We start from the raw sequence: 24286 nt of genomic DNA, 5'->3' as shown, positions 1-24286 counted from the left end.
AGTATAGTTTTATCAGTGTTTCTTTGAATGGGTAAAATACCCCCCTTCTCCTTGCTTACAACTTTTTTAAACCTTTTTAAAGATTGTAAAGATTGTGAAAACAAGCCAACTCTCCCTTTTATAAAAAAAACTATGATCTTTTTTTCCCTATAGACTATGAGCTTAAGTGCTTAATAATAAACCTCTTTTAAAATAAATTTTATAAATCCATCAGCTTGGCCATGTGGCAGTGAGAATCACTATTCAGAGGTTCATAGAGCCTCCCTTGCAACCTCTCTCATGGATGAACATCTTCCTATCGACCAGTTGGCCTCCAATACCATAGTCATTTGCAGTGGCTCTCTCCAGCTCCACCATGATCCCCAGGCATTCCTGCCATGCACCTGCCAACCAGCCTTCCAGCATTATTCATAATTCAGTAGAGGAAGTAGGTCTAGAACAGCATGTCCATGTAGTACTTCCAACTTGTCTCATTCCTTTGTGTCTGCTTGCCAACAGAATGGGAGGTGGCAAACAGACACAAAGGTTTCTATCGGTCGATACTAACATCCGCCTTCCACTCACAGTGGCTTTGTAACCTTTATGTGTCTGTAGCCAGAAATCAAAATCTGTCCATTTGAACACAGTTATGGAAAACCATGTTGATTTTAAGGCTTTCATTATAAACTTCACCCTGGAAACAATCTTTAGAGTCTTTCCAAGTCTGAAGACCCACAGGCATTGAATATTCTCACAGTGTGCTCTGTCAGAGATCGTTTTTACTGATGTTTTCTTAGGAGCGTCGTTCCCCAGGTATGGAGAGGACTGCCGAAAGGCCTTTACAAGGAGTCAGGCTGGCTCAGGTAGGTGGGAGCTTTATTGACAACAGGCCATGAAAGAAGAGTGGGTAAGAATTTCTGTATGGACAAAGGGAGAATTATAAATTGGGACTGACATATAAACATGAGTAAGATTCAAAAATTCCCCCTCAGAAGAAGTGTCAATATTAGTTTGAGTTACAGAACAAGGTAGAAGGAGAGAGTGGTATAGATGTTTCTTTATAGCTACATATGGAAGCTATGACTACACATGCACACACATAAAATTATAAACTCAAAGATAAGGAACCAATCATATATGAATGTGATTGTACTTTTAAGGTTTATAGGTGGGTGGTATTATAATTTTCTGAAAGGCAGAATCGTGACTCTCATGTGGAAGGTGTGAGGCAGGTCAGGGGAGAAATTAGGGTATTAAGGGGTGGGTACATGTTGAAGACAAGTCCAATTTTATATACACACAGATGTGCATATATATGTTTTTATATAGAGACGTATATACATTCATTTATATTAATGTGTGTGTGTGTATAAAATTTGTTTTTATTTTCCCCCCAATCCTCCTCATAATTGGGGACCATCCACTACCCTAAAGGGAGAAGGCAGAAGACCAGCCCTTATGTTGGTGACCAGTTTGCTCAGTGCTGTTAGGGTAATCATGGGTAAAATCATGGATGGGGACTGTGAGTCGCTGAACTTTTGAGAAGCAACATGAATGTGATTATTCCTTTAAGGTTGTAGATGGGTGGTATTAAATTATAGTTTTCTAAAAGCTGAAATCATGATTCTCATGCAAATAAAAAATGAACACATGTCAAAGATTTTATTCAATTCATTCATTTATATGGGAATCAGTAAGATATTCACACCAATTCAAAGAGCATTTGAGAAGCTGAGTTTATGTAATTTAATAAGTATTAACCTAAGATTGCTAGGTTAGATTAAAACTGCTTAACTGGTTAATGTCTTAGAGGCCAATAAACTGTAACCTTTGGAAACAACTGTTCTATGGGACAGAAATAATTTTCATCTAGAAAAAATGAAATAGACTAAATATCTATGAGTTAACATATAACGTCACCAAGTCTGGGACCTTTAATCAGTAGTAAGCAGTGAGTCAAACTAAGTACGTCGTCCTAGAGAATCTTTGCATGGACTTTGCCCTGAATGACATTGATAGGATGTGCTGCCTTATTTTCAAGTTGTGGATAATTTCCATAACAGTGGTGAAAAGTAGAGGAACATATTGAATAGTACATACTAGAGTGTTTAGATCTCAGCTTCTATGTGAAATATCCCATGTTTTTGGTAACAAGAATCTTCTTATCATTCCCCAAGGCAGCAGCTGAGAGAAGAATCCCCAGAAAATAGGATTTACTTAGCAAAATTGCTGTAGAGAGGGAGAATGAAGCCAGTATTTACCTCTGCTTTTGCCCCATTAGATATTTAACAATTCATTCATTTATCCATACAGTGATTCAACAAACATTTATTGAGCATCTACTGCCTGCCAGGCTTTGGGGAGTAGAGTGAAAAAGACAAAGTCCCTTCTAGTGGGAAAGACAAGCAGCAAATAATGAAATCATTACAAGAATAATATAGTTTTAGGTAGTAGAAGAGTGCTATGAAAGGTAGGGGCGGTGAAGAAGCAGGGTAAGAGGATAACAAATGATTAGAGGGGAGGGGTGGGTTTTAGATGGGATGGTTGCAAGCTCTTAGGAGGATTGGCAGGCCCTGCAGTGTGTGGCCCAGCAAGAGCAGGGGGCTTGGTGTCAGGAGAGGCTCTGCTATCCATCTTCTGATAGGCAGTCCCAGGCTGCCTGAGCCCACTGTCTGAATATGATTACATCTTCACTCTAGTTCATGGCCCAGGATACCTCCAGTTTGAATTTCCATCTTCTTGTCATGAAGCAAAGTAAGGATGGGGGACCAGAGCTGCGAGTGGAGCAAACAGCGCACACAGTTCGCCACCGGGGAAAAAGCTGTTACAGATGTCCTGCTTTAAGGCAGGGAGAGAAGGCTCAGCAAACTGGTTAGGAGCATTGTTTTCATATCAGACACAGCTGGCCTTGAATCCTATCTCTACTGCTTTGGCTGTGTGACTTTAGTTACTCAAATCCATTTTCCATCTGTTAATGATGCATAATGATCACTCCCTCATGGGGTCACTTGGAAAATTAAATGAAATCATCTCCAAAAAGCCCTAGGCACACAGGAGGCCGTCAACAAATAGTATTTTTCCTGTTATTCCCACATTTGGAGAGTCTGTAGTACCATCTTCCTATAGCAGTAATTAATTAGTCTTATTACAGGCGTACGGTTCTTCAACTTTATGGAAAGATGAATCATTATCCTAGCGTTTAGGTACATGTGAACTGGAGGTCCTCCAGACGTGTTGGTGTTGACCCATGTTCTGTGGTCAAAATTATCCCAGCCAACAATCCAAGTTTTCCAAAGAGATGGAAGGTGCGACGCCTTAGTGGCACACCTGAAACTTTTCAGCACAGGCTTGGAAATTCTTGGGTGAGAATTTAGAAACTAAGATTATAATACTTTTCATGGAGTTTTGATCTGGGACGTTTTTCCATTTCCTGTCTGTCCTTTCCTTTCCTTTGTTTTACTGTTCTTTCCTTTCCCTCTTATAAGTTGCTTTCTCTTCTGGAGAGCTATGGGTTAGGAAGGTATTAATTAGCTGCGTCTCGCTCTAATTTTCAATGAGATTTAATATAGCAGGGATAAAACTGCCCCTTTTGAAAAGAGAGATTAAATGTCTGCAAATTCCTTGAATTGATTTTCTAATTGTTTTGGTAATAATGTTTTTTCATTTGATAACGTTGCTGAAAGAAATAATAACTTTAATTAAACTTTAAATGTAATTTTTTATTTTATATATCCTAGGGAGACTAAGTTTTCTTGTAGGGAACAAGTTAAGACCATAACCTTCTTCTCTAACCTCATAATTATTATGATCAGGAAATGTCTGTAATACATTACATTGTAATTAAATTGCATACCCCAGACTGTGCAAGATCTGTTTATAAAGGACAAATGGATTTTCCACAGCTGCTTGCCTGTGAGTGCATCCTTCGTGAAACATTGCGGCAGCCGATGTACGCACGGAAATAACAGACTTGAATTTAAATTTTCAAAGCTTTCAAATGTCTTTCAAAGTCTTCTCATAACATGAATTGCTTAATTTGTGTACATGAAAACCCACTGATTACATATGAATGAGAGTCAACCTACAATAAGAGGGGCTATGAGAATCTTTGTGTATTTAGCCACCCATCTCTTCAGGAATTAGCAGGTATTCATTTAATCTTGTTCTGATATCCTGCACAGGCTGCACAGATCCCCGTCATTACGGGGATCGTTCTGTGAAGATTGGAATCTTCTGTGAACAGTACGGGGTGGGTCAGGTATTTCTTACGATATTCATTGGACCATCTTCACCCAGTCACACAGCTGGAAAATATTTTGTGAGATGAATGTTTACAAAAGAAAAAAAAAAGGATTCAGAGAGGAGAGAGAAGAAGGGGGAAGAGAAGGATGAGAAGGAAAAATAATCCAAACAAACATGGGTCAAGGCGGGGTCACATAGAGTAGACCTCATGGTCCACCTGTTCCATCTTTAAATAAGAATTTTAAATCCTTCAGGTTTTGTATTGAAATGCTCATGCTGTTGTGGAAATACTGGGTTAACCTTGTGGATACGTAATACCTTATAGTAAAGTAGTAACTGAGTGCTTACTCGTCCTCACCAGCATCTCGAACTCGGGTATCATTAGCCCTCACTCATTCATGAGGAGACCGAGGCTGAGTGGCCTTACGTGACTCTCCCAAATTCACCCAGATATTAAGCAGAGGAGTTTGAATTGGAACCCGGTCCTATCTGACTCTAACCCCTATGTTCTCTCAGCTGTATCTCCCTGTCTAGGCCCAATTTCTCCTTGACTGACAAGCTCAAGGATACGTCTTCACATCCTTAAATTCCAGACCTCCCTTAGAACTAATTTCCTAAAGGTGAACTGTCCTAATCATGCTGTAATTTGTTTCCGAGGGGTGAATATTAGCCTTCAGAGCAGGTTCCTTCCTACCAGCTTTCACCTTCTAAAAATCATTTGATTTGATTCCCTACCTGTCAGAAGATACTGTGCAATTTATCCCTAAGGACAGTTAACATTTCCTCCGCCGCCCCCCGACCTTGTGACGTCAGGCGCTCCCTCAGTGCTGGTCTTTTCGATCAGTGGCTGTCACTGACAAAATGTCTACTTGGAACTGCAGAGACAAAGCTGTAAGGCTGCCAGCAGGCCTGCTCTCCTATCCCCTGTGGCTATCAGTGTTCTCCCCGGTGGTACAGATCTTCTGGAGTTGTTTCAGTTTTGTCCGTCGCTCATGGGAACTTAGATGATCGCTGAGGAAATGCTTTCCTTAAGTCACTAGTTTTAAAGGGAGGCAGCCAAATTCCCAGCCATCTGGCAGTCAGTTTCTTTCAGTCTGAGACAGGGAATTTCAGAGGCCTTGAAGAGGGCATGCACAAATATTTCTTCCTTCTATTTTTTCAATATGGAATTTGGAGCCTTGTCTGTCAGCCATCATGCTGCGTCTTTAGGAAACTCTAAATGGGAGGAAACCAGCCCCTAGCAAGCTGCACTTTGTCTCTTGGAATTAAATGTCCTTTTCTGTTTCTTGAAATCCACAGTTCTGATTCATCTTCTCTCTGCCCTCAGTGACTTCCATTCTTTGAACTCCTTGACTTTGTCCTTAACTTGTGGATGAATTTGACATCCAGCTGATGCTCTCTGGGATCCAGAGAGCACATCCTGCTCACCGGCTTCAACTAGTTCTAAAATGTCATGGTTTCTGTTAAAATGCTTCTAGCTCCTACCAAAGTAAACACACAGATTTGTCTCTCTCGGGTTGTGCTGTGAGTTCATGGCGTAAAGTGTCTTCTGGTTTAAAAATGGACCACTGGGCTTTTCACTGGAAGTTTGGTTATCTCTGTACACATGCTTTCCAGAGAACTTCAGCGGCTGGGTTATCATCATCTGGCCCTGGCCTTTGTCACCTGTCCCCCAAACTGTACTTCCTTCCTAGCCGTCCCCTCACCACCACGATTGTTTACAGAATTCTACCTCCACATTTTTCTGGAACGTCTCCCTAAGGTGCAGCTCCCGTCTCCCCACCTTCCTGCCCATTGGCCCCCAAAGCCTTCCCATTTATGAACTGTGTTCAGTCTATTTTCAGGCTTATTTAGGAACTTTCCAAGTTGACGTTAGTTGCCAACTTTCTCTGCCTGTAATTAACCCAAGTTACCCACACATAATGCTCACGTGTTCTATTCACCCGGAATATCCGTGTCCCCACCTCTGTCTGTTGACAGCCTAAGTAAGTACTTGTGCTAGATATTCTCCTGTACCACTCCTTATCAAGTCTCACCTTTCTCTACCCTATACTGTGCCGTTGGAGGCTAACGGTTATGGACTGCCCTCTGGCTTATGATTGGGTTTGGCCAAGGGAGGCCTGTAGGATATGAGAGGCACCAGCAGGGGACTGATTCCCTGGCTTCAAACAACCACAGCTCCTCTGGTGACCCTCTCCAACAGATACAACTGCAGCTACAGCTGCTTTCTTCTCTGCTCTTTTAGGCCTAGGGGTGGAAATGGCCTCCCTTGCTTCTCCTTTAGCATCCCTTATTGGTTTTATTTAACCCTGACCACTCTTTGTAAATAATCCTTTCATTAAATTTTCCAAGTTATCTTCTTGGAGAGTCCCATCTGTTTCCTACAAGGGCTCTGACTGATAGAGCACCCCCAAGGCCCAGTTCACTTATACACGTCTCTGATTTCATTCATTCATTCAACAAATTCACATTCCTCATCTGGTGTTACGTTATAGGCATTGGTGACAAGAGTGGAGAACAAAACAGTGGCCTTGCCTTCAGGGAAATTACAGTATAGTGGGGAAAACAAATGTGAAACAAGCAGTTATAACAAAGAATGGTGACGATTACGACAGGAGAAGTATGGAGAGCACGCAACAAGGGGACCTAGTCTAGGGGGTCAGAGAAGGTCATTCAACTACATAAGGTATCCACTATTTTTTGTCCTTTGCCCATAGCACTCAGTGCATTCTGATTGTGTTATTATTATTTGTGGACACATTTTCTCTGCCTCTACTGCAGAATAAGCTTTTGAGAGCAGAGACTGTCTTTTTCACCTTTATGTCTTAGCCCACTGCCTAGAATGTTGTAGGAACTCAAGTATTTGTCCAGTTGAATTGGACTGAGCTTTCTGAACACTTATGAACCTCAGCTCCAGCCCACCCACTGAAGGTTGTACATTATTAGGCTGGATAATGGTGAGATCCCACCCTTTCAGAGCTATCGGAACAACAGAAAACATGTTTTACTAGTTGAAAAAGAAAAATCACTGAAGAGGAAGAGCCTCCTCAACACAGGTGAAGGGTCTGATAGATGTTATCAACCTAATACACCCTGTTTCGGATATCTGCTGACTGACAGGCATTGGAGTCATTAATTGTCAGGGTTGAGAGTTGAGCTTTCTTTTATATGTTTGTTTTGCATCACTGGCTTGTGTTGTGTTTGATAGCAACATAGCTGAACTCAATGTGAAATATGAATGAATGGAGGGAAATCCATGTCCTACTCCAGAGCAAGGAGTCTGGGGAGATAAGTAGGGGAAAACCTTGGTACAAAGTTTTTAAAACTTGGGTCAGTGTAGAGAAAATCTGGACAGCATCCTGAGGCAACAGAGGGCTCAGGAGCAAAGAGCAGGAAGTAGAGGATTGGGAGAAGAGAGCTCTGGCAATATGGGAGGGCCAGAAGTTCTCAGACACCTAGCTCCCCCTGCCAAAAATAATTGTTGGATAAAACAATAACTCTTTCTATAATACATGGCTTAGTAAGGCAAAGTAAGGGAATTCTTCAGGGGTGAAAAATGACGAAGTGAGAATCTGTAAGAGGTAAGAAAACTCCAGAGCCTTTGTCTAAGGGTATCTGCCAATCCCTGTTCTCCTAGAGCATGGGTTTTAATGAGGCGTGAGTGTTTCTGGGACAGGAGACAAAACTTGGGGCCCTAGTGTCCTTATATAAGGTATTGATTAACTTTAAATAAATATGTAAGCCATATCAATCATCTGAGGTCTCCACTGAGAGAACTGAAATAAAGTGTGTAACTTCCAAATGAGTAGAGTTGGGGTGGGGGAAGGAATGATAGGAGGAAAAAAAAAAAAAGCAACACAAAGGAGAGCAAGAAAGAAAAGGAAAAAAAACAAACTTAGAAAACAAATGAACAAATAGAAAGCAAAAACTAAGATGAAATAAATGAGTCCAATTTAACAATAATCACGAGCTACATAAATGAATTATAATCTCCAGTTAAAAATCAAAGATTGTTAAACTAGATTTTAAGAATTCAACTTTAAACGATCCGTAAGAGAAACCCCTATAAATATAAGGACAGAGGCAGATTGCAAGTAAATTGATGGGAAGAGACATACAAAGAATGAGGTTAAAAAAAGGAGATACAGCTATATTAAATATTACGTAAAACTAGACTTCAAGACAAAAAGCACTACTACAAATGGCGAGGATGACTACATATTAATAAAGATGTTCAAGCTGGGACAAAGTGAGAGAGTAGCATTGACATATATACACTACCAAATGTAAAATAGTTAGTGGGAAGCAGCTACATAGCTCAAGGAGATCAGCTCTGTGCCTTGCAACCACCTAGAGGGGTGGGATAGGGAGGGTGGGAGGGAGACGCAAGAGGGTGGGGATATGGGGATATATGTATACATATAGCTGATTTTCTCTGTTATACAGCAGAAACTAACACAACATTGTAAAGCAGTTATACTCCAATGAAGACATTAAAATAAATAAAGATGTTCAATTTACCAGGAAGATGTAATTCTAAGTTTATGTGCTCCTAAAAGAATAACTTTGAAATATATAAAAAAGAAATTGCGGGAACTACAAGAAAAATAAACACATCCCAAATCACAGGTCATTTTCACACATCTCTCTCAAAATTGATAAACCAAATAGACAATAAATCAGTAAGGAGTTAACAGATTTGAAGAATACAATTAACAAGCTTGTTTTAATGCACAGACACAATACACTGAAAGCACATTCTTTTCAACACATGTAACATTTATAAAATGGGTCATCCAATAGGCCACGGAGAAAATCTCAGCAAAACTCAAAGAATTTGTATCATATAGCCCACATCCTCTAACAGTTAAATTGGAAGTCAAAAATGAAAAAATAACTAAGGAAACCCTGTACCTTTGAAAATTAAAAAACGCATTCTAACTCATGCGTCAAAGAAGAAAATCAAAGTAGGACTTACTAAATATTTAGAACTAAGTGATCATGAAAATAGTCATCAGAATTGGTGGGATATAGAGAGCTAAAGCAGTAATAGGGGAAAGACTGTAGTCTTACTGCTTATGTCAGTGACAAGGAAAGTGTGCAAAGTAATAAACTGAGCGTTCAAGTCAAGAAGTTAAAAAAACAAAAGTGAATCAACCTAAGAATAAGGAGGGAAATAATAAATATGAGTAAAAAATCAATGAAAGAAAACTGCTATACATTAGAGAATGTCCCCCCAAAACAAGACTGTCTCTCTTTTTATTGAAAGAGTAACACAGCTGACAAACTGCTGGCAAGATTGATGAACAAAAAAGAGAAGACTCTAATAACCAGTATCAGGAATGAAAAAGCGTACTCCCTATAGGTGCTGCAGACATAAACAAAGATAAAAACAGGATATTACTGACAACTTTATGCTGATTATTGAATATTTGGAAAAACTCACACATTCCTAGAAAAGTGTGATTTCCAAAGTTAATTCAAGAAGAACCATAAAACCTGAATAACCCAATAACCAGGATAGGAATTGAATCATTAGTTAAAATTCTTACCATAAAGAAAGTATCAGACCTAGATGGTTTTGTAAGGAGTTCTACAAAATGACCAGGAAATAAATCATTCTAATCTTACACAAACTATTCCAGAGTATAGAAAAAGAAGGATCACTTGCCCATTTTATGAATCAGATATATATCCTTGATACTAAAAATGGAAAGCCACAAACAGAAAATGCAAATTTTTTTAAATGTATAATTTACAGTTGCAACAAAAAGTATAAGCCATGGAGGAAAGAAAACTAACAAAAGCCATGCCAAACTGTATTACAAAACTTCAAAGACATTACAGAAGACTTAATAAATAGAAACATATCAACACACCATTCTCATGGATAAAAACACAGTATCCTAATATAAAGATGCTAGTTCTCCCCAAATTGATACGTAGATTAACACAATTCCCATCGAAATCCAAAAATATTTTTCGTACAATTTTAAAATGATCCTAAACTTTATCTGAAAGAGCAAACAGTCAAGAATAGTAAGATATTCCTGAAGGAGAAGAAAGAGAAAGTGAGGGAACTTGCCCTGCCAGATAACAAGAATTAGAATGCAATGGTAGTTAAGATACTGTGATATTGTTTTGGGAATAGACAAACAGACCACTGGAACAGAATTAGAAAGCCCCCAAACAAAGCAACAAGGAAATCTGATATATGCCAAAATTGATACTGCAGACCAGCGGGGAAAGAGGATGTATTAGCCAAATTTTGCTGGAACAACTAAAAATAAAAAAAGCCTACCCTACACCAAAATGAATTCCAATTCTAAATGAATGAAGAACTTTAAAATGAAAAGCAAAACTTTAAAAGTTTTAGAATAAGACCCCAGAGACTATTTTTGTGATATAAGAGTAGGGAGGATTTCTTAAACAAAATATAAAAAATAAAAATCATAAAGGAAAGGATTCATAAATTCAACTATATTAAAAGTAAGAACATCTATTCATCTAAATGCACGATAAACAGAGTGAAAAGAGCTACAAACTGGGAAGTGATTTATATAAACCAACGAGCAACAAAAGATTAGTATCTAAAATATATCAAGAACGCCTACAAATCAATAAGAAAAGACAAACAAATCAATTCAAAAATGGGCAAGATGGAAATAAAAACAAAAATAAACAAATGGGACCTAATGAAACTTCAAAGCTTTTGCACAGCAAAGGAAACCATAATCAAGACCAAAAGACAACCCTCAGAATGGGAGAAAATATTTGCAAATGAAGCAAATGACAAAGGATTAATCTCCAAAATTTACAAGCAGCTCATGCAGCTCAATAACAAAAAAACAACCCAATCCAAAAATGGGCAGAAGACCTAAATAGACATTTCTCCAAAGAAGATATACAGAATGCCAACAAACACATGAAAGAATGCTCAACATCATTAATCATTAGAGAAATGCAAATCAAAACTACAGTGAGATATCATCTCACACCAGTCAGAATGGCCATCATCAAAAAATCTAGAAACAATAAATGCTGGAGAGGGTGTGGAGAAAAGGGAACACTCTTGCACTGCTGGTAGGAATGTGAATTGGTTCAGCCACTATGGAGAACAGTATGGAGGTTCCTTAAAAAACTACAAATAGAATTACCATATGACCCAGCAATCCCACTACTGGGCATATACCCTGAGAAAACCAAAATTCAAAAAGAGTCATGTACCAAAATGTTCATTGCAGCTCTATTTACAATAGCCCGGAGATGGAAACAACCTAAGCGCCCATCATCGGATGAATGGATAAAGAAGATGTGGCACATATATACAATGGAATATTACTCAGCCTTAAAAAGAAATGAAATTGAGCTATTTGTAATGAGATGGATAGACCTAGAGTCTGTCAAACAGAGTGAAGTAAGTCAGAAAGAAAAAGACAAATACCGTATGCTAACACATATATATGGAATTTAAGGGGAAAAAAAATGTCATGAAGAACCTAGGGGTAAGACAGGAATAAAGACGCAGACCTACTGGAGAACGGACTTGAGGGTATGGGGTGGGGGAAGGGTGAGCTTTGACAGGGCGAGAGAGAGTCATGGACATATACACACTAACAAACGTAGTAAGGTAGCTAGCTAGGGGGAAGCAGCCACAAGGCACAGGGATATTAGCTCAGTGCTTTGTGACAGCCTGGAGGGGTGGGATAGGGAGAGTGGGAGGGAGGGAGATGCAAGAGGGAAGACATATGGGAACATATGTATATGTATAACTGATTCACTTTGTTATAAAGCAGAAACTAACACACCATTGTAAAGCAATTATACCCCAATAAAGATGTTTAAAAAAAAAAAATGGGCAAGGGGGGCTTCCCTGGTAGCACAGTAGTTGAGAGTCTGCCTGCTCATGCAGGGGACACGGGTTCGTGCCCCGGTCTGGGAAGATCCCACGTGCCGCGGAGCAGCTAGGCCCGTGAGCCGTGGCCGCTGAGCCTGCGCGTCCGGAGCCTGTGTTCCGCAGCAGGAGAGGCCACAACAGTGAGAGGACAGCGTACCGCAAAAAAAAAAAGGGCAAGGGGCATGAACAGGCATTTTCCAAAAGAGAAAACATAAATGACAAAAAATGCATATGTGAAAACATGCTCAGTCTCATTAATAATTTAAAAAATTAAAACCTTATGAGGTAATATTTCACACCTAGCAGATTAGCAAAACTTAGCCTGACAACACCAAGTGCTAGAGAGGATGTGAAGCAAGAGAAAGACTCATATACTGACAATGAGAGGATAAACTGAAAAGGAAAACATTTTGGACCTGCATGATGAAATTAAACACACATGTGGCTCTATAGCCCAGCAGTTCCACTCCTACATTTAGACCCTAGAGAGTGTCGATTATATTTATTTGGTAAAACTATAAAGAAAAGCAATGAGTGGTTATCACACAAGCAGAACAAGATAGTGGGCGCCTCCCTCCTCTGGAGGGAGGAAAGGATCCATGGGGTGGAGTGGGGTGGGTGGGAGGGAGCTCATAAGATGGGCTTCAAAGGTGCTGGTGATATTCTTGCATTGAATCATGGACATACGTGAACTCTTATCTTGTCACCGTTTATAATATGCATTATGTTCTCTACAATCTTATGTATGTATGGTACTATATTTCATAATAAAATGGTAAGTAAATAAATAAATCAGTTCCAGAGGCTAAAGAACTGCAGTTGGAACCCACAGAATGGGCCAGGTAGGTTCCAAAGGATGACTAGGAGGTGTGAAGATACCTCGAGGCTCTGATCCATGGCTGAAACTAGAGAAAAGCTTCACTAGAGTGACAAGAAAGCTCTTAAGTGGGGCAGAGACTCCTGCTGGTGCCCTTGGAGGTTGCTGGGAAATTTTATTGGAAGTAAATGAATGATTTGAGAAGAAAAACTTGAGCAAAGGAGTACTGACTTTCTTTTGTATCCGGGGAGGTAAAAAATGTGCACTCTCCTAATACGAAAAAATACTGTCTCTTTATAAATAAAGAGGGTATTGTATCACTTGCTTTTCAAATAAAGTTTATTTTCCTTTGGGTAGCAGGAAGTCCAGAAGAAGGCAGTGTAGAGCTTATTCAATGGGCTTGCAATATTTTCTAAATCCAGGCTCCTTCTGTCTTTCCACTCTGCCATTTTTAGTGTGTGGGCTTTTTGCCCCCTGCAGTTCCAAACTTCTCATCTAATTCAGCATGAGGGCATTTTACTGACTCTTGTCAGCCAAGTAAAGGCTTTCCTAGAACTCACCCACCGCCTGCCACTTCATATCCTAGTAGTCAGAACAGTGTCACATGGCCATTTCTTGCTGCAAGAGAGGCTGGGAACATCATTATTTTGCCATCGCAGCCTGTATAATAGGATCAGGGAAGGGGGCAGTGGTTTCTGAGCTGCTATTCAGCAATGCCCGTCAAAATACTTCACTAAGAATTCCTCCTCTTTTTTCCCCAGGAGCCAGTCTACTTGATGACCTGTATAAATATTTCTCCTTCCATCACTCCCATGGAGACACCATGACTGTCATGGATCCAAAGCAGATGAATGTTGCTGCTGCTGTTTGGGCTGTTGTCTCTTATGTCATTGCAGACATGGAAGAAATGCTGCCCAGGTCTTAGCAAGAGCAAGAGAGAAGGCACTTTTGTCCTTTCTGGCCAGGAATCCTGGGTCTGCAGCTTCAAGGAGCCCCGCTTCACCTAACAATTTTATGTGATCATTTACAAAGCACAACACTTTTTCATACTTTCTGATATCATGTTTCTTGATACTTTCCAAATTCTCTGTTCCTAGTGTAAGGAATAAGCCCCACCCCCACAAAGAATCAGCCAATGGTAGGGATCACAGTGAGGGAATTTCTTTATACCACATATTAAAAATACTGTTTCTACTTTGAAAGTAAATACTGGATAAAGCTTTGGAAGACCTCTGGCTTTTATGCATGTATTTACGAACATTAATTACAGTGACCAATATTTTGTTAAGTTATTCACTGAAGGAGTAGAGGAGCACACAATTGTAGTACAGTCTTAACTGAATGTATGGAGGCATCTGGCTTTCTAATTTGTACATTTTTATATTATTAGAATTTTTTAATGAGGTTAAAGTTTTTTTAATTCACAGAAAGAAGTCACCATTTGGGGAAAAAATCAAGTATGTAAAATCCAGTTGCCTTATTAAAGATCTGTCACCAAACAAATGATAATACTATATTACATTTATGTTTTATATATTTCACATAATATATCTATGAAGTTGGGGCTTATTCACATTTTGCTGATAACAAGTTGGAGGCTCAGAGAAGCTAAATCATATTCACAGAGCAAAACACTGATCCCCTTCTACTCTGGGAATAATCTCTACTATTCTTACACACACACTGTCCAGTATTCAATTTAAAAAATTACAAGACACACCCAAAAATGCAAGAAAAACTCATTGTCAAGAGTTAAAGCAATTAAGAAAACCAGACAATAGAGATAACTCAGATGTTGGAATATCAGAGAGGAACTTTAACATAACTGTGATTAATAGGTTACATTCAAGTGGGAAAATGGGTCTATATACATGAACAGGAGAATTTCAACAGAAAGATGAAAACTATAAAATGGAATCAAATGCAAATACTAAAATAAAAAATACAACATCAGAGATGGAGAATCTCCTTGCTGGGCTCATTAGCGGACTGGATAAAACTGAGGAAAGAATCAACAAACTTGAAAACAGATCAATAAAAATTATCCAAACTAACACACTGAGAAAGAAAAGTGAAGGAAAACAAACACCAGAATGGATCATTAGACTGTGATCTAATATATATGTGGCCTAATATACATGTAACTGAATTCTTAGAAGGAGAAGACAAAGTATCAGTTTTATTAATGGTGATGATTAAAAAGGCCTTTCATTTCTGGCAAGGTTGCCGACTGGTACACTGACTGACACACTGAAAACTAAAGATGTTGGATAACATCTGAGAAACACTTTCTTAAATATATGACTTAACTGACTAAAAGGTAAAGAATATTAGACAGAAAATTAAGTGGAGGCATGAACCAAGATGATATATAGCACATTAAACCAGCTTTTCTTTTTGAGAAAATATGCAGAATGTGGTGAACTTAAATTTCTATTTTCACAGCTTTTAGTGGCTCAGGGGACTATAGACAAATCCCATATTAGGGACACTAGAGAACCCCAATGAAATTGGAACCCCAAAGGATTATAGCTCAATACAATGGTGAACTAAAAATAACTCTGAGGACCATAAGGAAAATTACTGTTATTAAGTAATTGCTGAATGGAGGGTCCAGAGAAATTCCCACAGATAAAGTTACACAGTCAAGAAAATAAAAAACAAAAACAGGAATCAGAACATTCTGAGCAACAGCAGTCCAAAAAAGAAAACATCAGAATTAATTCACAATATCCTCTGATATTGCAATTTTTAAATCAAGAATTTTCTAATCTATGCCTATTATATTTTGAGGAAGTAAAAGAAGGGATTGAAAATAGAATAGAGAGTAAAGGACCATAAAAAGTGACCAAGCATATTGTTTTAAAAAAAAATAGAACTTCTAGAAATGTAAATGGAATTTGAAAGTTATAGGACCAGCTTAACTGCAGATAAGAGAATTCATGAACTAAAAAAAATAGTGAAGAAATTAGTGAGAATTTAGCACAAAAAGAAAAAGATATGGAAAAAATGAATGAGGTTAAAAAATAGGAAAGATAGAGTTATATGCCCTAATGTATGTTTAATCAGGGTTCCAGAAAAGAAGAAATAAGACAAAGAATTATCTGAATAAATAATAAATGAAAATTTTCCAGAAATAATGAAATATACCAATCCACAGAATGAAGAAACCCAATGAATCCCAAACAGAATAAACGAGAGGAAATCTGCACTGACATGTTATAGAGAAACTACAGACCACAAAAGACGTAGAAGAAGAGTCATGTAAAATCCCAAATCCATTTAGGATAAAACTAAAGAGGACATCCTTAACCTGATGAAAACCTCCTACCCCAAAAAAAGTTTAAAATATCACAATTACAATGAAAAACCAAAAACTTTTCCTTTAAGATAAAGAATAAGATATGGGTGCTCACTGGAGCTACCTCTAGTCAATGGTATCTTAGATGTCCTGGCCACTACAGAAAGGCAGGGGGGACAAAGTCTAAGCAATGGAAATGAAGAAAGGAAACTTTTTATTTGTAGATAAATGTGATCGCCTATGTAGAAAATTCAAAAGAACCTACCAAAAAATCAAAATTAAAAACAAAGTTTAGGAAGTTTGGAGAGAAAAATCAACAAATATAATGAAAAGCATTTCTATACATAGAAAATGCAACCAAAGATATGTTACTTATATTAACATCTAATAATATAAAATATCTAGAAACAAGATGTGTAAGATTCTTTTAGGGAGAAAATGATAAAACTTCACTGAAGTATATTAAGGTAGAACTAAATAATTGGATAAATATGGCATGTTTAAGTTTTGGAAGACCCAATAGTAAAGATGTCCATTCTCCCCAAATTTATCTGTAGAATCAATACAATCTCAATGAAAAATTCCCAATGGGATTTTTTGGATTTGAGTTCTTAATTTTAGTTTATTGGTTGGTTGCTTGGTTTAATGTACCAAGCTGACTTTAAAAGGTAATTGGATGACAAAGGACTAACAGTAGGCAGCGTTTCTGAAAAAGAAAAAGTAGGGGATCATAGTAGCCATTAATGTGATTGCCAAATATTCTTGATTTTCTTTCTAGGCAAGATTGTACTTTCCTGATCCCTTGTAATTTGGTATTACCATGTGCTTTTGACAAAGAAATAGGAGAAGTGGTTACCTCTGAGTGGCAATTTTAAGACCCAGTGCATGATTTTGCCGTCCTCTCTCTTCCCCATCATAGCAAAAGACAGCATTGCAGAGAATGCCTGCTCCAGGAATCCCCCTCCAGAGTGATGACCAGGCACAACCCAGCTTCTGGTCTACCTGTAATGAACATGAAGCATGAACAAGAAAGACACTGATATTATAGTATCACTGATAATCTGTGGGACTTTGTTACCACAGCTTACTCTGACTGATTTTTTTTTATCTTACCTTGCCAGATATCAAGACTTCTTATCAGGCTGTAGTATTTAAGATGGCATGGCATTAGCACAAGGGTAGATAAACAGACCAATGAAACAGAATAGAGAGTCCAGATCCAGAATCACACATTCATGAAGACTTGAGTTATGGCCAGGTTGGTACAGAAGATCAGCAAAAAATAAAACATAGACTTCTCAATAAATAGTAGAACAATTGTCTCTAAGTGAACAATTGTCTCTAAGTAAACAAATTCGACTCTCACTTCATATCTCCTATGTAGCGTCCTGTTGAGAATAGATTGAAAACAAGTGATTGAATTGCTTGACTAATTTAAGGGCACAGTCCCCTGAAACACATCTGAAAGCACCGAGAACAGTGCACAGTACATAGTAGCTTCACAATAAATGTCCTTTGATTGGGGAATGTCAGCTCCTTTAATCTTGTGGCAAGTCCATTTCTCAGTTTCCATTCCTCAGTCCTTCTCTTCTTTGAGGTAATGATAGGAACAGGATAAACATTCCTAACATGGAGCCCTATCAAGAGAGAGCTAAACTGAATACCAGCAGGAAAGTCCTGGAATTCGCTCAAGCAAGGGAATAAGCTTAATCAGGAAACATGGGAAGCTGCCAAAGAGGGAGGTCTTCACAGTTGTGCTTTAGGTGGTCCCATTTGTATTCCATCTTCACAAAAGGAGACAGAAGCCAAAAATGGAGACTTGGACTGCAAGTAACCCACACGGTTGTCAGTTCCTACTACAGCGGCCATGCAGAGACACAAGAAGATAGATCTTCTGACTGGGTAATGTTGGTCATGCGGTTTACAAGGTGATGTCTTCCACCTCGATCCAAAATCCAGTCAGTCTCAGGTTCATGCTGGATTGAGAAATACAGCACATCCTAATTCTTTAAACAAGCTCTGTGAGGCAGAATTATAGGAGCATTTAGTCTAGGGCTAATTTTGCCTAACGACTAGGGCTAAACCCTCTGAATGCTCTGTTGATGCCCCATAAATTATAAGGTTTTCCTCTCTGATGGGCGGAACAAACTATTTCTGTCTTTGTTGGAGCTCCTAGTGCTATTTCTTCTATCCCTTTCAGTTGGCTCTTCCCAGCCTCTGAGAGTTCCCTCCAACACATGCACTGATCGGTGCTCAGCTGGGGAAGGGTGGGGGACCCTCTGCAGGTCTCTGGCATCTCATTCTGTGAGGCTCTCCCCTCTCTGAGACTGTGTCCCATGAACTCTCGCTGCCTTGGCCTCCCCGGACATTCAGAATCCTCCCTCAACTCATGGTGATTCCCGGGCTCTGCTTGGGTTTCCCTTTCCTCAACTGTGACTGGAAACTCTCTCAAGGTAAGTTAGTGCCATCGTAGGACTCACTTCAATTATTTTCTGTCTCTTGGGCACCATGGTCCTTCATCTCCTGACATTCAGTATCTTAAAAACTCTTGTTTCACATATTTATTTGAGTTTTTAATTATTTCATACCTAAAAACAAAGCTGATCCCTGTTACTCTTACTTGGGCAGAAATAAGTGTCAAGTCACTATTTTTTGTCCAATGTATACACCCATATACTTTTTACATTTTGTACATTTTGAATCATTCTTTTCTCACTACTTGATTCCAGTTCGGGAATGTAGATTCTCAAGGATTTCACAAACTGTCCAAAGACTGAGCTAAAATTCATGGCATCTATGAATTATCAGAGTCCAAAGATACTCTATGGCTTAGCTGGTAATCATCTTTAGTTTCAAGGATTATTTTCTAGAAAGAATATGTCCTATACAGATGTATATATATTTATATGTAATATATATGTTACATAAATTTTAAATGATGTATAAATATATATAAATATATACCTATATAATCATTTATGTAAACTCATAGGCTGCTGGTTGCTCCCTAAAATAGAGCAACACTTTATGTCCTATTGGACCAATTTCTTCCATTCCCTTCAAGATCAGCAGAGAGGGACTTCTCAGTAGCAACACAGCTACACTCATGGTCTACCTCCCTTTGACTTGGAGCTGCTGTGCTTTCAGCTTGTCACCCTGAGCAGCATCTTTAGATCACCCTCACAGATGGCAGAGCTCAGATATATGTCCCGTTTTGTATTCTCCACTCATTTCCACCGCCATCCTCCCCACTCACTCCAGAATTTTAAAGTTCAGAGCCACTTTGAAAGAGAAAAACCATCACAAAGTGATATTCTAGGCTCTAGTTCCCACCAGCTGGCGAGACTCCACCTCCCCCCGCCCGCCACCAACTGCCTTCTGTGTCACTGTACCCACCCAGCCCCTCCAGGAAACGGGGCCCTTTGTTCCCCCTCCACTTTCTGCATGGGGTGTGGGCTTGTACCTTCCTCGCCTATATCTTAGAACTGTCTCTGAGGAAGTGATTTTATTCCATCTCTTTGCCTTTCCCCATAAAGTTGTCCCTGAAAAATATTAGGGACAATAATAATAAAAAATATTATTATTTCCCTGAAAAAATAATAATTGCATACGGCCAGATGAAAGCATGTCCTCCCAGGGCCCTCTACTGCTGCCTTACTGGAGGAGGATGGAGGGACTGGGTTGCGGGACAGTGTGAATGTGTGAGGCTGGGGAGCGTGTTGGTTGGTGGGATAATCAGTGGCACTGATAGCATAGGAGCTAAGGAGAACCACATGGGGTAAATAGAGGGGGGAGGAAGAATTATGAAGAGAGAGAGGGGTCTGTAGAGTTTTTTCTCATGATAACTCTGCTCGCACATCATAATTGCTTAGGTCTCCCAGGCAGCCGTGGAGCCTGGCACGTGCCCTTGAATCACTACAGGTATAGGCACTTTCAAGTACAATTCTCTTATTTTCCATAAATTGTCAAAGGCACTGTTCCTCTGCTAAGAAACCGTGTCTCATTTGAGTGGTGGCCTATAATGTGCACGCAGCAGCTTTCCAATTTGACTTTAGGGTCAAGCTGATTCATTTGGCTGAGTAGACTTAAGTGCAAATCGAGAAGAGAAACCCATTTAAATATTGTACAATGTGAAAAAGGTGAATTCTGTAACAGAAAAGGGAGGGGATTAGAGGGAAAGGAGGTCAATTGCTGATTTTTCCCTTGACATTGTTAAGATGTGGTTTTGAGGGTTCTGGTGTGTCTGAATGATTTGGAGTTGAAGTTCCCAGAGTGTTCCAATTTCCTCACAATAATTACGCTAATGACACCAAGAGTGTTTTGAAAGTCTTCATGTGTCTGCACTGCATACATTTCATTGCCACGCAGTCCTGTTTGCTCAGTGTGCTCCCCTCATAATGATCTGAGATGCTTCCCACTTACCTTGAGTAAATATCAAACAGATCTTGATATCTATATCTGTCTCATGAAATATACATCCTCTCTAACTGTGCCCAAATGATTAATTTACTGCTATGTGATGATGAGCGTAAAAATCTCAGCACGACATGAGATAGAAATGTTATCAGCTAATTGCCATTTGAAGTGAAGAATGTTTTTGCATAGAAATTAATGATGCATGCTTACTTCTCAATTCTCTGTTAAACCAGAAAACCCAAGACTGTTTTTGAAGCAGAAAGGAATTACCTTTGAAGTTTGTTTTTTTTTTTCTTTCCTCTCCCTTAGATGATCCACAGTTCAGCAAAGGAATGGTGGAAAGCAATGGTTAGCGGAGTTTTGTATGCAAAACTCAGCTTTCACCAAATCAGGTCTTCCAACCAATCAATTACACAATTTCAGGCAAAGACCTTTTCCCTGGACGTTAGAGCCTCTCTGTGGCCCTGAAACTTGACAGAGAAACACTCATGTATGTGCAGCATATCCTAAGCTTGCTCAAGTCCTTTGGAGAATCTGATGTTCTTATTATCATTGGTGGTCATTCCAGTTCTGCTCAAGCAGCCGTACAACTATCTATGAGTTTGATGAGACCTCAGAAAGCCTTGTTTTATTTTCCAGATTTAAAGAACAATTAGTTGTGCCTTAGATCTTGATGATAAAGTCACACCCTGATCCAATTAGTTCTCTTAATTCTAAGTACCTGCCAGTCTATCCCAGAGATTGTAATGGAACATGAATTTTCCCCAAGCTCTGCCTTGCCATCCAAATCATCATCACCATTATCTAATATCCATCCTGGGCCAGTTATGCTGCTGGGAACTTTATATGCATTTTCTCATTTAATCCTCACCCAACACAGTGAGGTCAGTCCTATTTTAATCCCCATTTTAGAGATGAGAAAACACGGATATACACCTCATACGTTACTTTTCCAAGATCACGGAGCTGATAAAATGTGGCTGAAATCTAAAAAATTCAAACCGGAATATCCCACTCAGACAAACATAAATCCTCTGGATAGTGACCCCTCCAGCCTTCACTGTGTGGACAGATCCAGTCTAACTGGTTCATTTTCATTTCAAGGAATAGAAAGTGGGGCTTGAACAGTGCCATTCTTTGGCCCAAGAAAGAGGGGCTTTGTGCTTTTAGAAGACCCCACATATCACAAACACACACCAACAACAAATTATTATTATTATTATTTTTTTGTGCGGTATGTGGGCCTCTCACTCTTGTGGCCTCTCCCATTGCGGAGCACAGGCTCCGGATGCGCAGGCTCAGCGGCCATGGCTCACAGGCCCAGCCGCTCCGCAGCATGTGGGATCCTCCCGGACCGGGGCACGAACCCGTGCCCCTTGCATCAGTAGGCGGACTCTCAACCACTGCGCCATCAGGGAAGCCCACCAGCAACAAATTTATTGAGGGTTATATGGGTGCTTCTGTCACCAGCCATCTGGCACCCAGGGCAGGCACAGCAAGACGCGTGAGTCTAAGCATCCACTTTCAGGCGAATGCCATGTTGGCTCCAAAGAAATGCTGCCCTTGGGTCCTGCCTTTGAGAGACAAGTGTATCCGGATGTTGTGAACATAGACACTGCCTCAGAACATGAAGAAGATTTGAGGAATAAAAGTACTCAAGAAGAAAATACAAATTCATTAACTTGTCAAATCTTTCCTCTCAGAAAGCAAGAAGGCAATAGTTATTGCATAATTAGGTACTGTTTCCCAGAAGTGTGGAGCATCCGTTTTCTTGATTCTCATCCTGTTCCAATTTGTGGTTCTGAACACACTCATGAATAAGCATGGTATTCGCAACAGTTGTACATGGTGGCATATTGCATTATTTAATATTTTCAATATTATTTAATATCCGTAACTTAAATTGGCAACTAGATGGACATTTCATGCTAGAATTGCAAAGTTTTATATTTGTAAAATTAATAATATCTAACAAACATTTTTAAATCTAAGCAGAAAATGTTCACTTTAGAGAGTGGCATGGACATATATACGCTACCAAATGTAAAATAAATAGCTAGTGGGAAGCAGCCGCATAGCACAGGGAGATCAGCTCGGTGCTTTGTGACCACCTAGAGGGGTGGGATAGGGAGGGTGGGAGGGAAACGCCAAAGGGAGGGGATATGGGGATATATGTATACATATAGCTGATTCACTTTGTTATAAAGCAGAAACTAACACACCATTGTAAAGCAATTATACTCCAATAAAGATGTTAAGAGAAAGAAAATGTTCACTTTAAATATTTTTATTTAAAAATGTGATATTTATTCATTATAATTTATATTTCTCTTTTTTTAACATTTATTATTTTTAATTGTGGTAAAATATACAGAACGTGAAATCCATCATCTTAATCATTTTGAAATGTACAATTCAGTGGCATTAAGTACCTCCACATTTTTTGGCACCCATCACCACCATCCATCTTCAGAACTCTTCATCTTGTAAAACTAAAACTCTGTACCAGTTAACCAATAACACCCCATTACTCTCTGCCTCCAGCCCCTGGCAACCACCTTTCTACTTTCTCTCTCTGAATCTGACTACTCTAGGTACCCTATATAAGTGAAATCATATAGTATTTGTCCTGTGACTGGCATTTCACTTGTCCTCAAGTTTCATCCATGTAGTAGGATGTGTCCGAATTTCCTTCCTTTTTAAGGCTGAATAATGTGTCATTGTATTTTATACCACATGGTGTTTATCCATTCATCCATCGATGTTGATTTATTCTTGGTGGATCAACCAGGACAGAATAATGTGAATAACGCTGTTATGAATAATGTGAATAATGCTACTGTGAATAATGCTGTTATGAACATGGGTGTACAAATATCTCTTCCAGATCCTGCTTAAATTCAGAAGTGGAACTGCTGGATCATATGGTAGTTCTGTTTTTCATTTTCTGAGGGAACACTATACTGTTTTCTACAATGGCTACACCATTTTACACTCCCAGCAAGAGTGCATAAGAGTTCTGATTTCTCCACATCCTTACCAACACTTGTTATTTTCCTTTTTCTCCCTGTAATTTTTTTTGGGGGGTGTATTGTTTTTTGTTTGTTTTTTGTGGCCATCCTAATGGGTGTGAGGTGGTACCTTGTGGTTTTGACTTGCATTTCCCTAATGATTAGTGATGTTGAGCATTTTTTCATGTATTTATTGGTCAGTTGTATATCTTCTTTGGGAAAATGTGTACTCAAGTAGACATTTTTTCCCCATTTTTTAATCAGGTTGTTTTTTGTTACTGAGTTGTAGGAGTTCTTGATGTATTCTGGATATTAGCCCCTTATCAGAGACGTGATTTGCAAATATTTTCTCTCATTCCATGGGTTACCATTTCACTCTGTTGATTGTATCCTTTGATGCAGAGAATTTTTAAATTTGAGGGTAGTCCTGTCTATTTTCACTTTTGTTGCCTGTTCCTTTGGTGTTTTTTCCAGGAAACCACTGCCAAATCCAATGTCATGAAGCTTTTCCCCTACTTTTTTTTCAGAGAGTTTTATAGTTTTAACACTTACATTTAGGCCTTTGATCAATTTTGAGTTAATTTTTATATACGGTATAAGGTAAGCGTCCAACTTCATTCTTT

The 24286-nt window shown here is 39.0% G+C and overlaps 1 protein-coding gene across 4 annotated transcripts in view; it reads left to right on the top strand.

Annotated features, from left to right (window-relative positions):
* CPQ (carboxypeptidase Q) overlaps positions 1-14890 on the top strand; it is a 475775-nt gene extending 460885 nt beyond the window's left edge. For 3 of the 4 annotated variants that reach the window (XM_022584750.2, XM_022584748.2, XM_089898876.1), the window contains one exon: positions 13697-14890. In XM_022584750.2, the coding sequence (XP_022440458.1) occupies positions 13697-13762 (66 nt within the window). In that variant the 3' untranslated portion in view covers positions 13763-14890. Of the gene's footprint in view, positions 1-776; positions 843-13696 lie in introns of all 4 variants that reach the window. The other variant, XM_022584747.2, reaches the window with a different exon arrangement.
* The last annotated feature ends 9396 nt before the right edge of the window (positions 14891-24286 follow it).

Source organism: Delphinapterus leucas, chromosome 17, assembly GCF_059928025.1.
Source record: "Delphinapterus leucas isolate spDelLeu-1000000601 "Yukka" chromosome 17, BTC_Dleu_Yukka2, whole genome shotgun sequence".
NCBI classification, from domain to species: Eukaryota; Metazoa; Chordata; class Mammalia; order Artiodactyla; family Monodontidae; genus Delphinapterus; species Delphinapterus leucas.
Note: the sequence above shows the minus strand (reverse complement) of the source record. Positions and strands in the feature narration are given on the sequence as shown.